The 24,930-nt window shown below is 38.6% G+C and overlaps 2 protein-coding genes across 8 annotated transcripts in view; both read left to right on the top strand.

Annotated features, from left to right (window-relative positions):
• The window catches only part of LOC139976311 (carbohydrate sulfotransferase 11-like), a 53,879-nt gene extending 45,756 nt beyond the window's left edge, over positions 1–8,123 (top strand). For all 6 annotated transcript variants that reach the window (XM_071984989.1, XM_071984987.1, XM_071984986.1 and 3 more), the window contains 2 exons: positions 4,845–5,038; positions 6,908–8,123. In XM_071984989.1, coding sequence (XP_071841090.1) covers positions 4,845–5,038; positions 6,908–7,858 — 1,145 coding nt within the window. In that variant the 3' untranslated portion in view covers positions 7,859–8,123. The remainder of the gene's footprint in view (positions 1–4,844; positions 5,039–6,907) is intronic.
• Positions 8,124–9,145: 1,022 nt separating this feature from the next.
• On the top strand, positions 9,146–23,752 carry LOC139976314 (inositol 2-dehydrogenase-like). Of its 2 annotated transcripts, XM_071984995.1 has the most exons (8): positions 9,146–12,218; positions 12,807–13,031; positions 13,737–13,807; positions 14,557–14,665; positions 16,731–16,858; positions 17,996–18,219; positions 21,630–21,795; positions 22,312–23,745. In XM_071984995.1, the coding sequence occupies exons 2-8, from the start codon at positions 12,811–12,813 to the stop codon at positions 22,443–22,445; spliced, it is 1,053 nt and encodes a 350-aa protein (XP_071841096.1). In that variant the 5' UTR covers positions 9,146–12,218; positions 12,807–12,810; the 3' UTR covers positions 22,446–23,745. The 2 variants fall into 2 exon arrangements, with proteins under 2 accessions (XP_071841096.1, XP_071841097.1); XM_071984996.1 differs by lacking the exon at positions 9,146–12,218 and having other exon boundaries at positions 13,028–13,170; positions 22,312–23,752.
• Positions 23,753–24,930: the final 1,178 nt, after the last annotated feature.

The raw sequence follows: 24,930 nt of genomic DNA, 5'->3' as shown, positions 1-24,930 counted from the left end.
CTAATATAGGCTAACTTTCTATTTTATAGTGACTGGAAACTTAAATAGGCTGACCCTCTATTTTAAAATGACTAGAAGCTCTAATATAGACTGGAAGCTCTAATATAGGCTAACTTTCTATTTTATAGTGACTGGAAACTTAAATAGGCTGACCCTCTATTTTAAAATGACTAGAAGCTCTAATATAGGCTAACTTTCTATTTTATAGTGACTGGAAACTTAAATAGGCTGACCCTCTATTTTAAAATGACTAGAAGCTCTAATATAGACTGGAAGCTCTAATATAGGCTAACTTTCTATTTTATAGTGACTGGAAACTTAAATAGGCTGACCCTCTATTTTAAAATGACTAGAAGCTCTAATATAGACTGGAAGCTCTAATATAGGCTAACTTTCTATTTTATAGTGACTGGAAACTTAAATAGGCTGACCCTCTATTTTAAAATGACTAGAAGCTCTAATATAGGCTAACTTTCTATTTTATAGTGACTGGAAACTTAAATAGGCTGACCCTCTATTTTAAAATGACTAGAAGCTCTAATATAGACTGGAAGCTCTAATATAGGCTAACTTTCTATTTTATAGTGACTGGAAACTTAAATAGGCTGACCCTCTATTTTAAAATGACTAGAAGCTCTAATATAGACTGGAAGCTCTAATATAGGCTAACTTTCTATTTTATAGTGACTGGAAACTTAAATAGGCTGACCCTCTATTTTAAAATGACTAGAAGCTATAATGTAGACTGGAAGCTCTAATATAGGCTAACTTTCTATTTTATAGTGACTGGAAACTTAAATAGGCTGACCCTCTATATTAAAATGACTGGAAACTCTAATAGGCTCACCCTCTTTTCACAATTGACTGGAAACTCTAATAGACTGACCCTCCATTTAAAATGATTGGAAACTCTAATAGGCTAACCTGTAAAGTGATTGTAAGCTCTTATAGGCTCACCCTCTATTTTAAAGTGATTGTAAGCTCTAATAGGCTAACCCTCTATTTTAAAGTGATTGTAAGCTCTAATAGGCTAACCCTCTATTTTAAAGTGATTGTAAGCTCTAATAGGCTAACCCTCTATTTAAAAGTGATTGTAAGCTCTAATAGGCTAACCCTCTATTTAAAAGTGATTGTAAGCTCTAATATGCTAACCCTCTATTTTAAAGTGGCTAGAAGCCCTAATAGGCTAACCCTTTATTTTAATGGTATAAATGATTCGCGTGTACAGTAATGGTTAAATTCGTTTGCCTTTCGAGCAATATAGTGTTTTTTTCGGTGGTTACAACCATTGTTTGATCTGTTTTGTGAATGTACCGTCAATTAAACGTTAGTGCCGTTTTGCATAAATTATGTCATCACAGTTTAGTTTGCATATTCATAGTGTAGCTTTTACCCATATTATTGTGGGATATTCTCGATAATTGACGAAGGTGCTTAGTTTTGTACACAAAATGTGGAGAATATTGCATTGATATGAATGTTTCTTTTTATTACTCGGAAATTGTCATTAATTGTGCCACTGTGAACGTGTCAGTTTCACTATTTATCAAACACATGCACAGAGTCGACGGTCAGTTTATACTGAATAGTTGACTCCACCATATCGTTGTCTTGACGGTCAGTTTTTAATAGATAGTTGACTCCACGATATATCGTTGTCTCGACGGTCAGTATATATTCTGGATAGTTGACTCAACGATATATCGTTGTCTCGACGGTCAGTTTATATTCTGGATAGTTGACTCCACCATATATCGTTGTCTTGACGGTCAGTATATATTCTGGATAGTTGACTCCACGATAGGCCTATATCGTTGTTGACTTATAACGATACATGGCTACCAAGTGGAAAACCTTTAAAGTCCCTCATATGCATTCCATATCGATGGTCTAAAACAGTTTTTGTACTCGTGTATAGGAAATAATCACACAATTATCACGATATATTTTTTTTTAACAGTTTTGTAAACTTGATCAGAAATATTAATTTTTTTCATTGCATGTAAGATGAAAATAACTTATATGCAACTCTGGAGAAGTTCCAGAAAGTAGGAAAATAATTTGAAATGTGAACGGAACTCGCGTGACGAGTGTAAAATGTTCTGATTAATTAGATGTAAATTGTAGTAATAAATTTGGGGAAAAGGGAGATTCCTAAAGCATGGAAACAGTTTGGATGTTCCACAGAGGTCTTTGTTAGTTATATAATAATGCTAATTGGTTTAAAAACATTGTCAATCACAATTATTTCAAAACAGCTAAGATGAAAGACTAATATACTCTTTAGGACATGGTGCCCCTTCCTGTCACGTGATGAGCCAAATGTCCGTTTGTCTACCTGATTGGAAGCCATAAAAGTGGCCAAATTAGAGCAGATATCTGGCAGGCCAACACGTAATAAAACGATATTGTCATAGTTTTATCCGATTTTTGCTGTATTTGTGGAATGCTATAAATGTTCATCGGGCTCATATACTGATTATTATATGCTTTAATATGCTCCCATTGATACTACCAAAGGGCCGCATTAAGAACTCTGACTAATAAACTGACAAATCCCCCTCTGTAGGAAAAAAGGTCAATAAAATATCCCTATTTACATGAAGTAACATTGGCGTGCCATGCTGCCGAACCTCAACCTCACACTCCAGTATTCACGAACACAATGTTGCATTTACAAGTAATTCATATTCTACATATACCTCAGAATGTACCATTCGACCTCTTATATGTTTATCCTGGGAAGGTCTCCTCACCCCTTAAATGTCAGATGGTTTCAGCGCAACGAGTTTAATGAATCTGGAGAAACTATCACACAGTAAATACGCGCGTACGCGCGTACCATGTATGGAGGGTCATGTGATGTGTTCCAGGGTGGTACTAATATACTACTCATCCTATTACGCATGATGATTTCACCCAACTAGTACGTAAATGTGTTTGCGTGCTAAGAGCAGCAGACGACACCCGTTACCTAGCAATAACCGTGCCTGTAGCCTAACGTGATAGCTATATTCCCGTCGAGCAGCATTAGGCTCTGTTCCATGGAGAATTCCGTGGTTGCACTGAACTAAACATTTCCCCACATTTCCCATTACTACATTCACTTACAGCAAGTAGTAATAACGTTAGGCCATATGAGACAAAGCTTGCCCCTAGAGCTGCATTAATAAGTAAGATCTATTATGTAGAAGGCCTGCCTTCATTCAAGAGAATAAGGTTGAACGTTAGCATATTAGCACTATTTCGTAGGCCTGAAGTACCAGTACCTCCTTATGTCGTTAGTTCCCATGTCCGATCCGTCTTGGTGCAAATCTTTTACGAAGTCACTAACACTATTCTTGAACTGCTACAGAGAAATATCAGTTTGGTACCACCCTGGAACACATCACATGACCCTCCATACATGGTACGCGCGCACCCAATTGACATGAATCCTCCAGATTCATTTACCTCGTTGTTTCAGCGACACAAGGGTCACACCCTCCTTATAATAATTACCAATGGGGTCAATAATGATAAAACAGTGACAAAGGAAGCTTCCATAACTTGATGGACAGTATACCGGTTGGGTTTTGGGATTATTCCCTGCTATATCCCGAATTTCTCTTTTTTTTCCAGGAATTTCGACAATATTCTCACAATTTCTCAAAATTTCGTCTTCTGTTAGGATAGTGATTTTTTGAAGCGAAATTTCATACATATATCTCAGATTTCTTCTCGAATTTTTGGCTTTCAACTTTCAACTTGGTAAAAATTTCAACTATTTTCTCGACATTTCGAAAAAACACTTTTCCAAAAGGTAATTTTACTTTCTTTAATAACGCTATCCCAATAAGTGTACCAGAAGAGTAATGAAGATTACAATTAGGAGTATTAACTTTATATTTAAGCAATCTACGAATCCAAGTAATCTTAAGTGCCTTCTCGAAAGGTTCAAATTGAATCATACCAGCACCACCTTTTTGTAACGGGAAGCGCCATTTGATTTCTACTGATTCTATCAACTTTACCTCCCCATACAAAGTTACTTGGAATTAATCTCATTGATAATTTCTTTACTTGGGGGTTGGACGTGTAAGAACGAGATGGTTCAATTTTGGCAACAAAAGGGGTTTAACCACAACTATTCTACCTAAAGCTGTCAGAAACCTCTTTGACCAGTGGTGAATTTGTTTGAAATAGCTTGCATAGTAGTATAACATATTTTACATTCACAATAAAATCCAATTGTGTACACAATGTTGCTTCAAGATAACTGAATATATTATCGCCAACCCAAGATAAGTTATAATTCCTACATTAAACATCACTAACTTTGTTTTTATCCTATCCAAACAGCACTAGTTTTATCCATGTTAATTTTCAAACCAGATATTTTATGGACATTTTTCAGAAGCTTGAAAGTTTGTGAAAGAGAATTTTCAGTGCCATCTAAAATAATAATAATAATAATAATTCAGATAACTTTATCAATATATTCGTATAAAAAATGGAGGTTATGCAAGAAATTCCATCTCCATAGCAACACTATTTACAAGGTATAGTTAAAGAGGTATATGATATAAATAGAAAGTTGAGATATATAGATTGCTCATGGTTATAGAAATATACTTTAAGTTTGTTCTCGACAATCCCCACCCCCCCCCCCCCACTTATGAATAGCCCTTTGTAATTGTGTTAAAGCGGTTATATTCTAATAACTTTATCAAATGTGTTCGTACAAGAGTTGGAGATTGAGCAAGAAAAGCACACAACTTGATACTTTGTCAAACGTTACACCGTGACGGTAACTTTGTAAGGTATTTATCAACTGAAAGGTTTTGCGATTTCTTGTCTTTTAGATAGCAATGTCAAATTGCCAGAGAGTCCCAAGAGTGAACTGAGTGCTGGAAATGTGGCTGGTGTGACGCCTCGATTATCAAAGAAAGGAGAACAGCAAATACAGAGACTTGATACTGGCAACACAGTGGTTACATTCGGGCGGCAGTCCATGGAAATGAAACACCCTCTGAAGAATGTAACTGAGGGTAGAGGGGTAAGTGCAATGTATAATCAAGTCACATAATGAACCATGATGGAAGCTACACAGTGTAACATCATGGTGATCCTGAAAGGACACTGACATGCAGCAAACCGTTGCGGTTTGGAATACCTTCTCCATAAATTAAATCTCTTCTTCTGACATGTGTTTTTGTGTTGTAAAGTAGCTCGGAGAGAACAAGAAGCGTGTCAAAATCCATTAGTAACTTCCGGCACTTCATAGAATGTATTTCTCTCACATTTCTACATCTGAATATCTCAAAATGATTCAGCTTCCGGGTAATTTGCCACCTGGACTCCCAATAGGGCCCTCGGTTCCCACGCTAGGGCCCTGGTATACATTTAATAGAAATGTATAGAAATATACATAGGCGTAGAAGGCGGGGGGGGGGGGAGCTGGGGGATGCAGTCCACAACCAAATATTTTTGTGACAATTCGGGCAATATGCGAGAATTTTTCGGGCTCCTACTGAAACAGAAATAAATTGCAATGTGTTTTTCAATGGTTAAACTTATATAATTATGATCATTATTATTGTAACGACTTCCCCAAAAATTATAACCAATATGGAACGGCAATAACACGACAAATGATTGTATGTAATTGGCATGCGATGTCATAACCGATGCATGCCTATATGATATGTACATTAACATGTTGAACGCGCGCGGAGCGCCCGAACAATTTTGGTTATACTTTTCGGGCAAGTCGTTACACCCCCCCCCCCCCCAAATCAAATTGGGCTCCTATGCCTATGGAAACATTATAATATAAATAGAAGTGTAAGTGTAAAAAGGGAATTAAAAAAAAGGGGATCGCAGTCTGCACACGTTACAAAAGTTACGAAATCCGGCAGAAAAAAAACAAAAAATCAACTACGGACATATAAAAGTTCATTTTCGTTCGAGAACCGTTTTCACTATCTGGTTATAGAAATAAGATATATAAAAGAAACAAATATTATCAAAAGACAATCGGGAAAAATATAATTAGACAGTTCTGTAAAACTCCTGACAAGGAAGCGGTACAGACTGGTGTGGGCGTAACTTTCACAGAAGTAACTTCTGGCACTTCATTCACATTTATCTGAATATCTCAAATGCTTTAGCTTCCAGGTGGTTTGCCACGTGGACCTCACTAGGGCCCTGAGATATATTAAATAGAAATGTAGAAGTGTGATTCCTCTTTTTGATATGTATCTATTGCGCTCCAGAATCGCTATAAAGGAGAACAAGAACTTGTTAAAAGTGCTACAGGGTCTGGAGGCCCTGCACACCCAACCGAGAACAGTGTACATTTGTAATTATAAAGGGAGTTGTTCAGCTAGTAGACCGGTCTCGAAATCGATCAAAGTACCTTTTGAAAATTGGTGCATATCAATGACCTAATTGGTTATATGACGAAGTTTTGTCACAATTTTGAATTTCATGTAAAATTAAAATATTCATAAATTATAATTTACCTCACCGATGAAGCATGGGATTGGGTAGGAGGGGGAGGGGGGGGGGGGGAGGACGTGGTTCCCAGACCTCTAAAATTTCCCGTAATGTGCATGTGCGTCATTTGCACTTATCTTTTTGGCCATATCACCACCCCCCCCCCCCCTCCCAACACACTTTGGAATTTATTATGCCGCCATTGAACACAATTATGGAACATGTAACAAAGTGAGAATCTAACTTAATAAACAAATCAATTGACCCTTCCGATCAGTTGGATTATGTTCGATGGGAGTATAAGTTTCATTGAATTAAAGTTTCCGTGAAGTCACTTACATGAAGTAAATCGTGGAAATCAATGTTGATACTTTCAAAATGTTGACCAGCCTGCAACTGCATCTACGTTAATATATATTTTTTTCAGTTCATGAGTACTACTGCTTTGGATAAAGAAACCATGTCGGAAGCCAACGCCTCTTTAGCGGCAAACTATGAGCAATCAAATGAATTGGATTATAGGGAATGGAATCTAGAACAAGCTCGACGGAAGGCCATACTCAGAGAGACATGCGCACAACATCCCAACTGGAACATGTCCATAGAGAGGATCAGCAGAGGCTTCAATCTACTTTGGCCTTTTATTTATGATGATAAATACAAGGTTATCTACTGCACAATTTGTAAAGTCGCCTCCACGACATGGAAGAGTGTTTTCCTTGTTTTGATGGGGAAATATAACTCCACCCAAGCAGTTGATCTCGGGCAATGGTACACCTTAGATCGCAGTCTGCACACGTTACAAAAGTTACGAAATCCGGCAGAAATAGAAAAACGACTACGGACATATAAAAAGTTCATTTTCGTCCGAGAACCGTTTTCACGTGAACTATCTGGTTACAGAAATAAATTACATAAAATGAATAAATATTATCAAAAGACGATCGGGACAAAAATAATTAGACAGTTTCGTAAAAATCCTGATAAGGAAGCGTTACAGACTGGTGTGGGCGTAACTTTCACCGAATTCGTAAAATACTTGACAAAAACGCCCCCAGAGTCCCTGGACATTCACTGGCGACCAATGTACAAGATGGTGTTACCATGTGCGATTGAATATGATTACATTGGTCACCTGGAGACCGCCGATTGGGATACCCACAATATACTTAAAGAAACCGGTATAAATCATGTGGTTGAAATCCCTAGTCAAAAGGCATCAAATCTGAGTGGTTCAAATGACATTTTTAATGGCTTCTTTAACGAGTTGAATGCTTCGCTTGTCCAAGACATGTACAACACCTTTAAATATGATGTAGAACTATTCGGGTATCCGCTTCCTGAGTTAATCGCAAAGAAGCTTGGTAGGAATCCATAAGTATTTAATGCGAAACGGGACAGAAACACCGTCCGCTTGGTACTCCTGCGATGAAGCAAGTGACATTTATATAGCCCTAAGATGTATGCATACGTTATGAGGTACAAGTATGAAGTATTTGTCAATATTAGCAATGGGAATATTGAGAACTATTCACACTCTCGATTTTCATCAGAGAGAGAGGATTTCAGTCTATGGAGACTTGAATGTGGAAGATATGGAAGAGAGCTCATTATTAATAAATAAGTGATATGTACATATTCAAGTATTTTGTTGCATATATTCCTTGTATCTAAGCTATTATCCAATCAGAGGCTATTTCAAAATATCGTAAGGATCTGTTAGTAAACTTAATTATATAGTTAGCTATCAGTGAGTAAACTCTACCCACCCTTACCCCGTGTTTGTATTCACAGCATATTGACGTTTTCGACTTCGAAACTAAATACCACGTGATCAGGGCTTCACCAAAGTTTGTCGACTGGAAGGCTGGGTGATATTGGCTTTTTGTCCGACAAAAATCGAAAATCGGATTTTCCCGACAAAACGACAATCGTCCGGGCGCCACACTATAATCAACAATAATCCGTTGAAATTTCAAATACTAATTACTAAAAAATGGAGACAGAACTTCAAAATTCCGAGATAGAACTTTATCAAATGTCCAGACAAAATGTAGAAATAAAAACGCAACAAGTTTGAGATTTTTCAGAATTTGTGAAGATACACAGCTCCAGAGTGACTTTATGGAACAAGAAATTTGCCACGGTTTGGCTGAAGGTGAAGGACACATGTCCTATTCTTTTGAAAAGGGCCCTCACTCTAGTAGTCCAAGCCCCCTCAACATTTAGCTGTGGGGCTGGATTCTCAGCCATGGCAACTCTGAAAACGAGTACGAAAAGTACAATTTCTATTTATTCAAGGTAACAAGAGTTGTTTCTTTTCGTTTTGGGGCGAATGTAAGTCTATCACTCTCCAATGAGGTTCTGCGACAATTTTTTCTCAGCCTTGTTTCGTTCTTTGCGCAGGTTCTATTATTATTATTATTATTCTAATTATTATTATTCTTATTATTATGATTGTTATTATTATTATTATGATGATGATGGTGGTGATGGTGATGGTGATAGTGATGATGATGATGATGATGATGATGATGATGATGATGATGATGATGATGATGATGATGATGATGATGATGATGATGATGATGATGATGATGATGATGATGATGATGATGATGATGATGATGATGATGATGATGATGATGATGATGATAATGACGATGATGATGACGACGACGACGACGATGACGATGACGATGATGATTAGTCTTATATAGCGCAGAATCCAATAAAAGTTGCTCAATGCGCTTTACAGATGATGACAAAAGAAAGAAAAAGAACAATGTGAAGAGATAAGTATTAATCATGATGAAAGCAGCGACCCCCGATCGAGACAATGGAACATTAAGTTGGTAAAGATATTGTGATCTAGATGACCTATTTTTAGTTTGTTGATGTAAGATATCACATAAGTATCCTTGGGATATTAAGTTTAATTACACGGAAGGAATTTGAGTTATCAACACTACTGGAAGATTTATTAGTTGAAGACGAATCAAGGTATTTACCCATTATAATTTACTACACAAGTTGACCCTCTTGTCAGATATGATACATTGTAGACTAACATACATAATTAACTTATTTTTCCATAGTAATGCATTTATCCAAATAAGCAAAGGTTGCGTACCACAGGAGGGTTATTTATAACTTTATCACCAATACGGAGTGAAAGACTCTTCGCATCTGTCCATCTATAGTCTGAAAACAATTACTTCAATCAAATAACATCATTTAACTTATCCACAATTTAAGCCCATGAATACATAATTCCATCACGGACAAAGCTAATTCAAGGGATGAGTTATATTTATGAATACCATGCTTCAGAGGGACATCTCTTCTTGCCATTATTCCTACACCCCCTTCCTCTCATGTTGGCTCGAGGAAGAGATGTAAACTAAATCCATTAACTTCAAAACTTTAGATGACATCATCAATGTTTCAGTGAAGAAGGATATATCAATTTTATTTTCTATGACATATTCCATTGCTTGATCACATTTGTTGCACAGGGACTGTAGGTTCCAGTTTACAAATTGAAGCCAGCCTGCATGCCGTCATGGACCTTAGCTGCCCCTGCAAGTTTAAATGGTTATACTGTAAAACTTAATTGATGTGCGTAATTTATTCTGATGGTCAACTTCCAGCCAGTTGGGACAATTGCCTAATACAAATACCGCTCTAAACTGTACTCCAATGTCATGTTCATAAGGAATGGTATGGACACGGTATACGAACAGTACCTAACTTTGATCTGATAGAAAGATGATATTCATACTGCTCGTACTGACAATACGAGTGCTCTGAAGCGGGACATGACACTACGGTATAGAAAAAATGTCCTAACTGGGTGGTACTTCTTACAGGTAAATGAATAAGCTGTGCGGGAATCGCAGTTTAGGTAATTCGCTCTTTCACAGTTAATACTACATCGGTCCTTGCACACTTAACGGCTTTATGAGATCTGCTGCAATAAGCACATGATATGACGGGTCGGATGGTGTCGGGCATTGACCGAAATTGTTGACAAATGTTACATCGTTAAACAAAACAAATCGGTCGTAGACAATGTAGGATGTGGATAGGTTCTCAAATTTCATTACTGACAGATAAACCAGGAAAATGGAAAATGGCCGGTTTTTTTAGTCGGTTTGATGTACAAAACGATTAAATGACAATGTTTTTCTCAACAATTGCTTCGACGTCGTGATTTTGATTACACAATATTCATGATTGAATAGAGAGTCGTGTTGAAATCTGAGGAGAATCCAAAGATGTTTATTGCAGGCGTTTTATCATTAGACTCATAGACGCTTTGTTTACCAGTAAAATAATTTGTCATTGCATCTTTGGATTGTTTATCAGGAAAACTGAGAACCTGTTGACTTTAAGATTTCTATAGTCCTTCACTCAGGATTTTTTAAAAAGTTTTGGCATCATAAAACGAATCGGTCACAATCAGTACTTATTTGTCTTCACACAGTGAATTCTTTATTGCAAGGCCTTTATCTGGTTTGAATCAACAGTTAGACGCCTGTGGATTAGCAGATTGTTGAGGGAATTCATCAGAACTAATCTCACTGGTGGTATACCGTTTTGTTGGTTGCTGGGATTTCAGGAATATTATTACTATTATCAAAGACGTGCATGTGTGTTAAGCTTTATCAGGTTCTTTGTCATTTGACAAAGCATCCATTTTGTTCGATACCAGTAACAGTAAAGGGGATTCATATCCCACAAACCTTTAGTAGCTTCCCTGTGGAATTCCCCTCAACCAGATCATGTTTTACTTGAAGTCTATTAGATGAACATAGCACTGTAAATTATTTGAACATAATTGGTTGAAATAAATTTGAATGGAAAGAGTGATCATTGACTTCCTGACGTGTTATGCAGTGATCACACATGAAAAAAAGAAGAAGTTAGGGTGGTTCTTGGCTCGCTGAAAGCTTTCAACTGAGCTAGAGCGAACGTATAATTCTGCCGAAATTCTGTCACTTTTTGCCACCGGGTTTGATTGACTGCCATTTCGTCATTTTTCATTTGATTTGGCTGAACTTTCGTCAGTGGTTTGTGTAAGTTACGTTTCCACATATGCGATCATACTTTATAAGTAAATATTTGTTTATTGGGTTTGTCCCTAGTAATAAGTACAACGATATATTGAATAAACTAAGTTCGTAACAGTATTTCCACTTTGAAGGAGTACAACTTTTTAACAAGTGTAACAAACTATGTCAGTCTGCTAAGAAGGAGTATAAGGCAAGGAAAAAAGGAGACGGGAGGATGGGAATGAGACCGTTATCCCGTCTATGTCACTCTTATTTTTTCGCACAAACTGCTCATATATTACCAATCAAAACAATTCTCAAATAGAAGCTTAGCTGAGCTTGTGCAGCGTCGCTGCTCTTGTTTCCATAGTTATGTAGTTATGTTTTCCTTTCTCGGAGAGATATCCGGCATTTTGACCTTTCAACGAACTCACAGTCTGAACAGAAGAGTCAGAAGCTCAATCTATTTAATCAGGTACTTTGGACCTAGTTCGTAATATTACGACACATTGATAAACAATCTCGTTTTATCGAACGTACGTTAAGAGAAGTGTACCTATTGCCACCCCGCAGTGGAAATACGTGTGTTGGAACACTCGAGTTAGAACAGGCTTCACCAGACTGAAGTGACTGTCTTGCTCCATGGATGTCGATCAGTGACTCGACTTATTACTGAATTAGGTAAGTTGTATGACTGCTGTTATAGTTGGGGTGACTTGCTATAGTAATGTTGTACTATACACAACATGTGTGAACGTATATCGTCGCTGTCACACATGCATTGTACCGTACAGAGTAATGCTGAAATTATAATCTCAAGTCTCATTTTCTGGATAGATCTTTCGCACAACTTACTATCTTCATCATATTAAGATTTGGGCCTATCCCCAGTTCAATATCGATTGCCGCTGTAAGAAAACACTTATTTCAGTGAACACTGTATATACAGCAGACAGTCATATATGTGTTACAGTTCCAACAACTGAGAATGGCTTGGATTTGAAAACGTTCCCAAAATATTGTCACACTACATCTACCTCTCCCGATATCTTCCAAAGTTATCCAAATAAATATTGAAAAAAACCAGCACGCGAAAATGAGCCAAGGTTCAAACATTATTAATTTAAAGTATAGGCCTAACTATTAGAATGTTAGAATTGATGTAGATCTTTCAGTAGGCTAGCACCTGTATTCATTTCTATTCTTGACCGTTTAAAGTTTAAGATGATACATTGTACCAAATGACAGCGTCTTCCTTTGCCTTCGTAGCAAAATGACGTCAGAAAGGAGAAAGGCTGGTCTTGCCATCTTTGGTCTCGGTAGAGCTGGACGGATCCATCTTGCAAACATCCTTAGTTTGCGAAAGGCTCATCTAAGATACATTGTGGAAGAGAACCTGCAACATGGGCAAGCAGTTGCCAGGGAGTACATGGTTAATGATGACGTCAAGGTCATAAGTTCAAAAGATGCAGATCAAGTTTTTAATGACTCAAAGTAAGATTTCTGTACCATGACATCCTATGCGCAGCTAGTTATATATGGATACAGAAATGGAGACACTATTTGTTGCTTGCAGCCGGAAATATTGTGCGGTTATCATAACAGTAATGGAACAAAAGATGTGTCATATCAGGTAGCGATCATTTTCAGCATGTAATCTTGTGTTTATTTCTAATCCACAGTCAGTCATTTAACAAGGGGTGCAAAGAACTATTCTGATCGTTCAAGATCTTAGTAATTGTTTTTCAGGGTATCACTCATGGATGAAAAAACGGATGTTGTAGAATATATTGTGAAACCAAACATTTCAACTGTGTGAGCCTCATATAAGCAATTGATGTTCTGCATCGGGTGAGGTTGTCTTAACAAGTTTTCGTAATCCCATACAAACGGATCCTGCAGTCAGTGTTTATTATAAACTCAAGGATGGAGGAACCCTTCATATTTCCCGCATCTCTTCGACCTAATCAATTAACTTCTATTGCGGTTTCAACCGTAATTTGAGAAGATCGTTCGCATCTAGGCTATGGCAATGCTTAGCTTTGCCAACATTTTGAGTTTATTCCTTCCTAACCGTAGCCGTCCATGTTCTTTCTTAACGTCACAATAAATCGTTAATTTTACTTATGTCCCGATAAAAAATATACAGAAATTGTAGATTCTTCAAAATTAACTTCTTTATTTCATTTTTTGTTGCAGCGTTGACGGTATCGTTATTTGCACCCCTACGGACTTACATGAAAATCTTGTCAGGCGAGGCCTAAAGTCAGGTGAGATTGGACACACTTCATTCAGGTGGCGAGATGCCTTTAGACAATGTAACATACCTTAAGTCACTGACCGAGGTCAAAGATAACTTTCTGAGTAAGCTAAGAAGTGGATGGTTCTTTAATACTTAAGAGACCCTTCACAAATCATAGTTGGCCAGAGGCCGTTACATTAGGCACATCCACAGCAAACTACTTTCTGAAGAATTTTGCATATTCATGTATGATTACGTATTCCGAACAAGGTTGTAACTTTTGTACGTTTGTAATGTCCTTTGCCATCTGTTTTTGCATATTCATATAGTTTTACTATAATTTTGTTACAAATGCACCTATACGGAAGTTATGCAATGTACACTATTCACGATCTTAGATATTCATCCACTTGTAACTTGGACGAACGATCGAGAAGGAAAATTATGTGAACAGATTTATTAGACTGTTCATTATATTTACGTTTGCAGACCATAATCGCGAAAACGTTCAACAAAACACACACTGCGCAAGTTCCTAGAAAAGGATTCTTTCGTGTTTTCTGTTGTCGCAATATTCAGTCCAAGTTACAGATATCGACTGACTTAAATTTATCTTTGTACAACTATACTACATCAGCCGAGAAGGATAGCGGTGGGTGAGTTGATACTGCAGTGACAAGATGTGTCTAACTTTATTATAATCGAAAATACCAAATGAAAACACCGAAGTTAATTTCTGTTAACGAATATAGTTTTATGTTCTGATGTTTTTAACAGACAAAGCGGTCTTCTGTGAGAAACCGATCGCTGGTACTAAAGAAAACGTTGCAGCGTGTTACGCCGATGCTGAAAAATATGGCCAACCTCTTCTATGTGCTTTCAACAGGTAAATTACGACATTATTTGTAAACAATAATCTTGACGTCTTCTTTGGTGAATATGTTGGATATTTCTATAGAGGGTTCATATGAGGGGGAGGGGGGGGGGGGGGGAGGGGGTCATAGAGTTTTCTGATGATATTTGGGGAGGAGCTTTTTGTTCACTTCCTACTTATGCCGTCACAGCATGAGTCGTCTGTATGATTGGAATTGGCAGACTTGGCCTCAATTAATACATGAATCATCCACAAAGATAGCAACTGGAAATGAAAAGAATCTCAGTAAAAACAGATGCAAATAGAACAACAAATGAGGGTGGGGAGGAAATGTTTGTGCCAGAAAAAAACCCGGAAAAGTACGGTAATAAACAATTCAGGACAGAATAAAGGCTTAAAGTTTGTTGCCTGCGATCGTGCACGGGATTTGTTCAATTTATGCTCAAACCATAAATTAGACGCCGCAATATTGGTTGCAGGTTCCTGAAATTCATCTTACATATTAAATGTAAACAAAACGATTATCCCATCGTTAGTATAGTGGTAATCAACCACCAGTACAATGGATATAGCTCAAAGATACAGGGGCGTATCCAGGGGGGGGCGCAACAGGCGCGCGCCCCCCCTATTAGCCGTCACCAAAAAAAAAAAAGTTTAGCAAAAAAAAAAAAAAATTGATGACGACCTTTATGTGAGATGTCGGTGATCGCTCACCCCCCCCCCCTCCCGTATGCTTTATTTTTTGTTTGCCAAACAAAGGTTCTGGCGAAGTTCGGCGGCATAATAGTTTTAGAAACATAGATGGTAATTGTGTTTGTATTATCACTATAAACACTAAATGACATGCCAGCCATACTAAATTGTGCATTTTGTGTCCATATTTACTGGAAATGTTGCTTATTATTAAGGTCGAAAAATGGATCACATATGGCCATGGGCGGCGATCCTGGGTGGAGGGGGGATATATCCCCCCATGAAAATGGGTGGAGGGGATGTAATGCACCATATCCCCCCCCCCCCACCAAATGCCAGGGATAAGAATATTTTCATGCCTACATTTATGCATCTTCGTTAATGTACGGCTCTTTTTTAGCTTCATTTCTCGCCTACCATAAACGCAGTGCGATCTTTTCAAATAAAGCGTCTTTATAAAGCAAAAATAGTTGACTGTAGGCTTCATTGGCCCTATAACAACAAAATGTATTATTGCGCCCACGGTATTGATATAGTACATATATGCATCCTCATAGTATTCATATAGGCCCTATAGTAGGCCTACACACTACATGTTCCCTCGAACAGCTGAGAATCTCATGTAACCAGGGTAATGCTTAATACACGTTTCACCTGGATGCCCTAGCAATCGGTACCTAGGAATGTAACTATGTGTAATTGTGTATTGCATGTGTATAGGCCTATAATAGCCTGCATGAGGCCATTTTCTTCATCGAATAATATAACAGAGCTCTCGAACATTCTAACGTTGCGCCTGAAACAAGATTGACAGGGGCAATTTTCCCAAAATAACACCCGAAATTAAAAAAAAAAGTATTTTGGATCCTGATTATGAGATATTTCGGACATGACATCCCTATTTTAAAGTTGGGTATATGCCGCTTGGAAACCTCGGGAAGTGCCGTTTCCGGCCATCTAGAGGGTTTGTTAATCCCAAAATTTTCTTGTACGCTTCGCGCCAACCCATGGTGGCGCTACGCTTAGATAGTCAACAAGGTCATATCCCCCCCCCCCCACTCGGAAGTACGGATCGCCGCCCATGCATATGACACCATTTTGCATTTCAGCCCTTCTTTCAAAGCAAAAATTGTACACCCCTCCCCTTAGACCCATCCCCCAGGACGGCGATCATTCATGCCTGGCGCCCCCCCCCCCCCTATTGGAAAATCCTGGATACGCCCCTGAAGATACATGCATACAGTATACCATAGTCCCGTTTCTCAGTACTCATTACTACAGCTGGTAAATGCGAATCAGATCAGGCAAATGGGAATAACTGATAGGAAAAGGGACTTTTTCAGTTTAAACGGATTTATAATTTTTATGCACATATTTCTAATAGGAGATTTGATCCAAGTATTTCTTTGATGAGACAGCGCTTAGCCGAAGGTGCTATAGGTGAACTGCAGTGCATAAAGACATGCAGTCGAGATGCGCCATTTCCACCAAAAGAGTATCTAAGAATATCAGGTAGGAACTCACAGTACTTTGTTCCTAAAATGTGCGACTTGAATGTACCTTGTGGACTCTTAAATCAATGTTATTGTATTCAGTCTGTGTAAGAGTTATTCACATAAATTGTTTTGTGGTCAGGATTGGAACAAGAGAAGTCGTGTAATCAACAGGAACAATCAAAGTATGTACAGTATGTACGTTATAGTGACAATTTGAAGCTTACAGGAGTACATGGACGTCCGCTAGGGGTGCCGGGGAGGGGGGGTGGGTCGTCAGTTGCCCGCCCGGCCCTGGAAATCAAAGTATTAAAAAAACAGCAAGAAAGACCCCAAATGGTTTAGCTTCAAGGGGCTTCGTCCCTGCACCTCCACAATACATTTCAGTGAAAGTTGAATTGTTTTGTGAATTGTATTTTAAAATCACAATCTGAGAATATTTAATATCTGAAAAGTTAAAATTTTCACAGTTGAAGTCCCCAAGATCCCCATAATGGTTTGGAACACATTCCAGAGACATTTAATTGCTCTCTCTGACATATGTTTCGTGCTTTAAAGTCGCTTTGAGAGAACGAGAAATCTCCGAAATGCTCAGCTTTCTGGGGATTCGTCTCCTGCACCCTGTATAGGACTCTCAGATATATTCCACAGAGGTCCAATTTATGCTGCTGCACCACTCCTTTGCAATTCCCCCAGCCCCAGACACCAAACAAAAACGGGCAAATTTTACGGTTACTTGGTTAATGCTATTATTGTAAACCAGCTAACCGGCTAATTTTTGGACGGTTAATCGTGTTTTTTTTTTGGAGCGAACGCCCATGTTGGACATTTTCCGTATAAGTGCTCCTGGACTTTACTCAAGCTTTCATTCGTACTCAGCAAAAGTAAAACTCATGTTCTTCATACTTTCCGGCTTTGTACCCATGCTCGGGTACCCGTGCTCGGGTGGTACCCGTGCTCGAGTACCCGTGCCCGGGTACCCGTGCTCGAGTACCCGTGCTCGAGTACCCGTGCTCGGGTACCCGTGCTCGGGTACCCGTGCCCGGGACATCGTATACGAAACATTATGCTGGACACTTTGTACTCACACCACAAGTCTGGTTTTCATCTCGGTGTTTAAATATGTCCAACCGAATTATGTTATTTTTATTTTCAGGAGGCATCTTCCATGACTGTGGTGTTCATGATATAGATGCCATTTGTTGGACCATCGGGGAATACCCAGTATCGGTATTCACCCAAGCTCACGCCTTCCACAAGGAAATTGCGGACTTGAATGACGTAGATCAAGTTATTATTGTCATGAAGTTTCCAAGTGGCTGCATAGCCAGTATCGATCTCAGCAGACATGCAGTTTACGGTTATGATCAACGTATGGAGGTAAGATGGCGGAATATAAGAAGCAAATATCCAGAATGATTATAATACTATGATAATTCATAAGTTGGTCAAGAAATAGGCACTGATAACAGTGAAACTATTAACTTCAACACATCAAATTAATTGTTATTTACTGTCACAGAGTAACCGCGTCATATGTGTAAATATTAGCTGCTGTTAATCAAGTGCTAGTAACGTATTCCCGTTCGTTAGCGGTATGAGTACAGCTCCATTTTAATACACTAACAGTATGGCCTTGCCCCCCCCCCCTCCCCACCCACAATCAGCGGACTGTATGGCTGTATATCCCGCAAAATGAAGAAACATATATTTAATAAAAGGAAAAAATTCTAATGCATTAGCATAAATTGCTCAAGCTGTCTCTGTTCCTTATTTTGACCACATTTTACTGTGTTTTTTGGAATTTTTCGTCTTTCACTCTCATATTGCTCACACATTCTCTATCCATTGATACAACGTAAAGCCGCATATAGGGCCTTGCCAAAGAAACCGACAAATCGTCCTCAATAGGAAAAAAGCTGGTCAACAAAATGTGCAATATGTTCTAGAAGTTAAGTGAGTTCAGATGCGTCTCACTTCCTACCCCCCCCCCCCCCTTCCACTCCCAAAATAAAATAAAATGAGTTTCGATAACCAAAAATGATGAAGCAGGAAGAATACAAATCTTTTATTCTACTGACCATAATTAACTTACATCTACCTCCACGATGAAAACCACAAAGACTACGGAGGGCCTCTGGACCCTCGCCTTCTCATTTGATGCCAGCTTGCATGCATATTCGGCATTCTGAGTCCCTCAAATGTTACTCTCATTTGCTGTGCCCCACCATCTGGGTTGGGCACTTTAACTTTGTCTGACGACGCCTCTGATTCAAAGATGCAGATATTGTTCAGATTCAGAAATTCCTGCATCATAAGAATATGGTAATTACTTTACAGAAGAATGGACTGTCCCAAACCTGATAAATATATCGATGGAGAATTTGTGAATAAGTTATTTATTTAATTGGGACAACACTGGTTCAAACATGTCTAGATATATTTATACTTATTTTGGTCTTGTCAATCACTTGGTCCGGAGAGGTCTAAAATGCAAGATCATCTGAAGTTATTAAACGTTACGGAGTGGTGTGGAAGTGTACTCCGCAGAAGAAGTTCATTTTGTTACATGTTACGGTGACACAAATGGCACGTTGGAAAATTGAAATTTCATCCCCAAATCTCATCTCCGAATTTCTAATTTTGTCGAAAATGTTTATGACAACTTTATCTTCTTTTTCGGAGACGTGACTTGTTGTATCAAGTTTTCAACTATTTATCTTATTCTTAATCTGATGAGATCCATTTGGTATTGCTGACTCCAAATGACCTTTGACCATCACCCAAAATAATAGGGTATTCACTATAGAAAGACACATGCCAAGTGAATAGTGTATGAGATGTAAACCATATTGGGATATCATGTGAACAAGGTTTGTGTTTCTAAGGCTTTACAAAGTGTAACCTTTGATGTCCCCAAATGACCTTTGACCTCCACCCAAATAATAAGGTACTTGTACCAGGGGCGTATCCAGGATTTTCCAATAGGGGGGCGCCAGGCATGAATGATCGCCGTCCTGGGGGATGGGTCTAAGGGGAGAGGTGTACAATTTTTGCTTTCAAAGAAGGGCTGAAATGCAAAATGGTGTCATATGCATGGGCGGCGATCCGTACTTCCGAGTGGGGGGGGGGGGGGATATGACCTTGTTGACTATCAGAGCCTTATCTGGTTGACTATCTAAGCGTAGCGCCACCATGAGTTGGCGCGAAGCGTACAAGAACATTTTGGGATTAACAAACCCTCTAGATGGCCGGAAACGGCACTTCCCGAGGTTTCCAAGCGGCATATACCCAACTTTAAAATAGGGATGTCATGTCCGAAATATCTCATAATCAGGATCCAAAATACTTTTTTTTTTAAATTTCGGGTGTTATTTTGGGAAAATTGCCCTTGTCAATCTTGTTTCAGGCGCAACGTTAGAATGTTCGAGAGCTCTGTTATATTATTCGATGAAGAAAATGGCCTCATGCAGGCTATTATAGGCCTATACACATGCAATACACAATTACACATAGTTACATTCCTAGGTACCGATTGCTAGGGCATCCAGGTGAAACGTGTATTAAGCATTACCCTGGTTACATGAGATTCTCAGCTGTTCGAGGGAACATGTACGTGTGTAGGCCTACTATAGGGCCTATATGAATACTATGAGGGTGCATATATGTACTATATCAATACCGTGGGCGCAATGATACATTTTGTTGTTATAGGGCCAATGAAGCCTACAGTCAACTATTTTTGCTTTATAAAGACGCTTTATTTGAAAAGATCGCACTGCGTTTATGGTAGGCGAGAAATGAAGCTAAAAAAGAGCCGTACATTAACGAAGATGCATAAATGTAGGCATGAAAATATTCTTATCCCTGGCATTTGGTGGGGGGGGGGGATATGGTGCATTACACCCCCTCCACCCATTTTCATGGGGGGATATATCCCCCCTCCACCCAGGATCGCCGCCCATGGCCATATGTGATCCATTTTTCGACCTTAATAATAAGCAACATTTCCAGTAAATATGGACACAAAATGCACAATTTAGTATGGCTGGCATGTCATTTAGTGTTTATAGTGATAATACAAACACAATTACCATCTATGTTTCTAAAACTATTATGCCGCCGAACTTCGCCAGAACCTCTTTTTGGCAAACAAAAAATAAAGCATACGGGAGGGGGGGGGGGGGTTGAGCGATCACCGACATCTCACATAAAGGTCGTCATCAATTTTTTTTTTTTTTTTTTTTTTTGCTAAACTTTTTTTTTCTGGTGACGGCCAATAGGGGGGGCGCGCGCCTGTTGCGCCCCCCCCCCTGGATACGCCCCTGCTTGTACTCATTATAGGGAAGTCACATGCAAAATATGAGAGCAAATAAAGTGGTGAACTCAAATAAATTATGACCTACACCAAATTGTCAGACAACTTTACACTACATATTAGGTATATCCTACTATGCATATATGAGCTCCTTTAATGTTCAGGTTCTTTTGATTTTCACATTTTGCTCTCTGCTGACCCCAAATGACATTTCACATTTTTTGTGCTTATTATAGGGAAGCCACTTATTATAGGGAAGAACTGCAGATGTTACCTATCTTGAGATATCGTGTTGACAAACTAGGGCGTCACATACAAACATACACACACACACGCACGCACACACACACCCAAACATGACTGCATATGTTTATTGCCTACCTATGGCAAGTAACCAGAATCGCCCTGATGTGTAGTGCTGGCATTATGGTAACATGAACTTGTCTTTGCCATTCATTATTATCACCTCCAGATCTTCGGCTCTAATGGTATGCTTGAACAACAAAACAAGGTTCCTACTTCCGTTGTTTGTCATGGTGTTTTAGGAGCTTGTAAGAACCCAATAGAGGCATCTTTTCCCCAGAGATACAGAGAAGCATATGAATTGGAACTTGAACATTTTGTAAATGTCATATTAGGTAAGTGACGTGATATGCGAATGATCTGCAGCATTTTCCTGGTTATCTGTAATAGGCCTAAACCCTTTAGGGTTTTCAGTTTCACATTATGGTTTGTTTCGTTGCCTACTTCATAATCGGCCTGCTTTCTGTTACTTACGATGGAAGGCTTAGTGAATCATTAAAGTATTGTATACTCTACTTATTACGAGATGTGAGTCAACGTAACATACTCAGATGTTAAGATCCTTTGACAGTGTTATCTATTAAACTGCACACGTGTTTTGACGAAGTACTCACGTAGAAGTAAGTCAGTAAGCGTTGTATTGCAGCTGTGTTGACCATGTGATCAGTGACGTATCTGCAGTATATTGTTCCCATTAGAACTAATAGAAAGGTATTGACAATATGTGTATAGGCATTGAAACCTAACTGCTATACGGTAAACTATAATTTGATATTTGATTTACTTTACATTATCCAACATTCATGTTTTTCTTCTCTAAAAGACTCATTTCGTCTGATCTTTGTTGTTAGGTATCGAAAAGGAGATTCTTGTCAAGAAAGAAGAGACTCTACAAGTATGTCGGCTTGCTTCTGCATGTGAGGAGTCTTACCGTACAGGAAAACAAATTTTCATGAGTTCTTTTGAAAATGGTGCTAATCATTGAATTACAGTTTCCTTTTCATTCAATATTCGTGCTAGTAAAATGATTTGTTTCGATATGGACGTAATCAAACGGTATTTTGTTGAAGGTCACAAATGATTTTTTATGTAAACAAATTGTTTTATTTTATGAACAACTATCAATAAAGAGAATTAAAGAAAATTGATTATCCTAACTTTATCCCTAATCCGAGTCTGACTTGCTTAATAACAGTACTGAACTGATAACAGTACTGAACTGATGGATATGAAAATGACACTTGACACATTTGCTGTCGTATCGTTCTAGATATCGCTATAGATATGTTTCCATTTTTTTAATTATTTAAAGCCAACTTACGTGACCCCTATCAACATTATGGTATTAGCTATTAACCAAAGCTTCGGCATATAGGACTATTGTATAGGGGGTTTCTATTTTCTGTATCGAACACAACATATTTTTAACATTTAAAGACAAGTTTACTACATTATATTACCAAGATTTGCTAATTTAATAGTTCTTCTAACATTTACAAACAGTGCAGACCCAAACTCTTCGGCTTTGAGTACAGCGTTGTTTCTGTATGTTGCCGTGTTGCACGAATCTAACCGATATAGTAATTACTGACTTTGCAATACGCGTTATAGTCATTGCCGACTTGGCAATACGCGGTACCCCTCACAATTTTACAATGTCATTAAGATAGATTATATATTTTTTACCCTTTCGGGAAACGGCTATAAAGAAACTATCAGTCTACGATGAATTTACAATAGGTACTGCAAATGATGCCTGGGTTGTATTAAAATACGATATGACAGTAAAAATTAAGATTTTATTGGTTTAGTTCCAAACAAAGAAATATTTTGGAGCCGCTAACCAGGCTTTAAAAATACTTGTGCTATATAGCACAACAAGAGGTTTGTATGTCGTGAGGAAAACTGCTGAGCTAAATTTTGTACTCATTAGTCAAATGGATGAGAGAGACTTTCGAGTTATGCGTCCAATACCCGTTAAATTTATTTTAGTCATCCAGTGGCTATTGTAGCTCCAGCATCTTATTCAGGACATGAACTCTTTGAAATCGGTTGTACAACACGGGTTCTGACAAGATGTATAATCAGCACTGACTCCTATACAGTATAACAAGGGTAGGTCGTCGTTGATAACAAAGTGATTGTGGAATAAATATGAGACGAGAACCATCCTTACTTAATTCATTAACTTAATTCATTGCTCAATAGTTTTGTTGTTTTGATTTAAATTATATGTTAAATTACATGAACATTAAGAGTGTAATGAGACAACCTTTAGTTGACTGTCAAGTTAATGTGTAAGTTATTTAAATGAAGAGGAACGAACAACTACCTAAATGGGGTACAGGTTAAAGGGGTAGACGTTTTGGGGGTAGAGGTTATAGGGTTAGCGGTCATTGGGGTAGAGGTTATCAGGAAGAGTTCATATAGGGTAGATGTTAAAGGGGTAGACGTTTTGGGGGTAGAGGTTATATGGTTAGCGGTTATTGGGGTAGAGGTTATCAGGAAGAGTTCATATAGGGTAGATGTTAAAGGGGTAGACGTTTTGGGGGTAGAGGTTATATGGTTAGCGGTTATTGGGGTAGAGGTTATCAGGAAGAGTTTATCGGGTAGATGTTAAAGGGGTAGACGTTTTGGGGGTAGAGGTTATAGGGTTAGCGGTTATTGGGGTAGAGGTTATCAGGAAGAGTTTATCGGGTAGATGTTAAAGGGGTAGACGTTTTGGGGGTAGAGGTTATAGGGTTAGCGGTTATTGGGGTAGAGGTTATCAGGAAGAGTTTATACGGTAGAGGTTATAGGGGTAGCTGTTGTAGGGGTAGATGTTGTAGGGGTACATGTTGTAGGGGTATAGGTTAGAGGGATAATGGTGATCGGGAAAGAGGTTGGCGAAGAGGGTATAGGAATATAGGATGTATGGATAGAGGTTACATGCATGGCTAAAGGTTATTGGGGAAGAGGTTCTAGGGATAGATGTTGTAGGGGTAGAAGTTGGAGGATTATAGGTTGTTGGGGTGTAGGTTATTGGGGTAGAGGTTATTGGATAGAGCCTATTGGGGTGGAGGGATAAAGGATATCGGGGAAGAGGTTGTTGGATAGAGGTTGTAGGGGTAGAGGTTACAGGGTATATTGGGGTTCAGGTTATTAGGGAAGAAGTTGTAGGGGTAGAGGCTATTAGGGAAGAGGTTCTAGGGATAGATGTTGTGGGGGTAGAAGTTAGAGGATTATAGGTTATTGGGGTGGAGGTGATAGGGTTAAGAGGTTATTGGGGGAAGATGCTATTGGGGTGAAGGTTATTGGGATCTCTGTTGATAGAGGTTGTAAGGGTAGATGTTAGAGGGATACATGTTATTGAGAAGAGATTTATGAGGGAAAATGTTATAGGGACAGAGGTTGTAGCGATAGAGGATATAGGGTTAGAGGTTACTGGGGTAGAGAAAATTGGTGTGTTAGGGAGGAGATAATAGGGACAG

Source organism: Apostichopus japonicus, chromosome 11 (assembly GCF_037975245.1).
Source record: "Apostichopus japonicus isolate 1M-3 chromosome 11, ASM3797524v1, whole genome shotgun sequence".
NCBI lineage: Eukaryota > Metazoa > Echinodermata > Holothuroidea > Aspidochirotida > Stichopodidae > Apostichopus > Apostichopus japonicus.
This window is presented reverse-complemented; position numbering and strand designations above follow the sequence as displayed.

What these genes read in the sequence shown, in the direction of transcription:
- LOC139976314 (XM_071984995.1), top strand. Translation starts at nt 12,811, where the DNA reads ATGACGTCAGAAAGGAGAAAGGCTGGTCTTGCCATCTTTGGTCTCGGT. An exon ending in GTTATGATCAACGTATGGAG is followed by an intron (nt 18,220 to 21,629) that starts GTAAGATGGCGG and finishes TATCACCTCCAG; the next exon opens with ATCTTCGGCTCTAATGGTAT. An exon ending in TTTTGTAAATGTCATATTAG is followed by an intron (nt 21,796 to 22,311) that starts GTAAGTGACGTG and finishes CTTTGTTGTTAG; the next exon opens with GTATCGAAAAGGAGATTCTT.